Source organism: Etheostoma spectabile, chromosome 9, assembly GCF_008692095.1.
Source record: "Etheostoma spectabile isolate EspeVRDwgs_2016 chromosome 9, UIUC_Espe_1.0, whole genome shotgun sequence".
NCBI classification, from domain to species: domain Eukaryota; kingdom Metazoa; phylum Chordata; class Actinopteri; order Perciformes; family Percidae; genus Etheostoma; species Etheostoma spectabile.
In genome coordinates, this window is record NC_045741.1 from 14,312,972 (window position 1) to 14,315,088 (window position 2,117).

The window sequence follows — 2,117 nt, forward strand, 5'->3', positions numbered from 1 at the left end:
TGAACGCTGCTGAATCAGCATTCACACAAATAGTAAAAGAAAAGTAATAACATTTCTCACACACAAAAATGCTCCCCCAAATAATCATTAAAAACCGTCACTGTACAAGTAAACATCCAAACTTTGAGTTCATGGCCTTGAAGAGGTCCGCAGCTGTCTTTATTTTTTAAATGTTCTTGGCTACTATGTTGCAACCCCTAGAGTCCAATTTTCACCTACCCAAAGCTTTTTTTAAATTTTTTTTATTACGACTCAAGACTTGCCAAACACTTGTCCAGCAGATGGGGCATAGGAGGCACCTGTGATCACGTTAAAACTATTTCAGTCTGTCGAAAAGCATCAACAAAAAACAAAGATTTTTGTGTCTTGGGAGCAGAGTGACCCTGCAGCCGAGAACATGCATTTTATTCTTTTTGGCTCAGTACCAGCGGTACCGTGACATTGCTTGTGCCTCGAAACATGGCATGACACCAAGGTGGTGCCCTTTTTGTCTTGTTTTCTTAACTGATACTCTGGGACTAAACAAGAACGCAATCTTCCTCTCTGAGCAGGGTATTATCACATATATTTCATGTTTTTGCTGATACCCATCTGACTATTTTCCAATACAGAAGTCTTTGAAGATGATATCCAGGATCTCCTCTGCCCCGACACGTCCAGTGATCCGGCCCAGGCTGGTGAGACCCAACCGGACACCTTCGGCTGCCAGAGCGAGGTCAATGTCGCGGTACCGCTGGTACTGAGCCAGGGCCGCAAAACACTGCTGCAGGTGGGCCCTGTGGCGGGCCTGGGTCAGGGTGGGGGCACCTGACAGAGGGTCGCCACACCTAGAAAGGAAGTTAGACAGCAAAATCAACAAGACACTCATTATTTTGTACTTTCAAAAGGATGAAAACCATTTGTAGCACAAATATTCTGCGATACGATTAGATTTCTTGTGGTAGTATTAAAAAAATAGACACTGCGGCAGACAGCAAAGCATGCTGTAACTATATATATATATAAATAAGTTAAAATGGAAAACACTGAGCCTTAAAAACATACAAATATCTGTGAGGTAGATAAAAAAGATTATTTGGATATAGTGTTTATCAGGTTTTATAGTTTTAGTGCCACAAAAGTCATTGCAGTTGTGGAGTGGTCTTATTCACAATTGGAAAAAGGAATTTTAGGTGAAACAAAGATACTTTTGGAAGCCTGTTTTAATCACATAAATCTGTTTGTATAATGCATCACAGAAAATAAAAGATCTTTCTGATGCAATTAAGTGAGACATGCAGTCTTTGTTCTGGCATCAAAACATAAATTGCAGCAACTCACAGAGTCTTGACACTGCTGTGCAGCACTGTGAGGAAGTCCTGCAGTCCTTCATTAGTGTGGCAAGAGATCAGACAAACGGGAGGGAGTCCAGAGACCTGTCTTAACTCCCTGTCCAGCTTCAGCTTCTGCTCCTCATGCAACATGTCCGTTTTATTCAGCACAAGAAGAAACCTGTCTGCAGGATAAACTGTGGTAAGGAAGGAAGGAAGAACAAATGTTGATCAATCACCAATGATTCAGCTATTACTCCCTCAGCCACAGACACTTCTAATGGATTACTCTCGATGACTGAAATCTCAATTCCCAGCCTGAACTTTCTGGAATACTATACATACTTTTACCAAGAGATTTGTACCTTATATCATAAAAGTGTCACAGAATAGTACATCATACAAACTCATGAAAAAGTCATAAAAGTCAAAGTATTTATGCCATCAAATAAATTCATCAAAAACAAATCACAGTCATAGTATAGTATCATATAGTATAGTATTTGCTTTATCGTGGCTAAGTGCCTTGAAAATATAGCTGCAGCATCATTGACTATCTAGGGGAAGCAGGAGCAGATGAGGCCTAGATATCAGACCTGTCTCAGGCTGCTCCTGGTTGGGCAGGACTCTCCCCAGGTGTTCCTGAAGGAAGGCTGCAGCTCGCTGTGCATCAGAGGGGAGATCAGCGCAGTCCACAACCACCAGGGTCAGATCCGCCTGTTCCACTCTGGAAAAAAAGAAAGCAGCCTCCACTCTGGACTAGGATTTTTTCATATGATCAAGAATTTAGGATTTTTTTTTTTTTTT

At 41.4% G+C, this 2,117-nt stretch overlaps 1 protein-coding gene across 4 annotated transcripts in view; it reads right to left on the reverse strand.

The window, feature by feature from the left end:
• Positions 1 to 244: 244 nt before the first annotated feature.
• gtpbp3 (GTP binding protein 3, mitochondrial) overlaps positions 245 to 2,117 on the reverse strand; it is an 18,640-nt gene continuing 16,767 nt past the window's right edge. For 2 of the 4 annotated variants that reach the window (XM_032527125.1, XM_032527126.1), the window contains 3 exons: positions 1,907 to 2,037; positions 1,321 to 1,507; positions 245 to 827 (listed from right to left, as the gene is read on the reverse strand). In XM_032527125.1, coding sequence (XP_032383016.1) covers positions 596 to 827; positions 1,321 to 1,507; positions 1,907 to 2,037 — 550 coding nt within the window. In that variant the 3' untranslated portion in view covers positions 245 to 595. The remainder of the gene's footprint in view (positions 828 to 1,320; positions 1,508 to 1,906; positions 2,038 to 2,117) is intronic. The other 2 variants (XM_032527124.1, XM_032527123.1) reach the window with 2 other exon arrangements.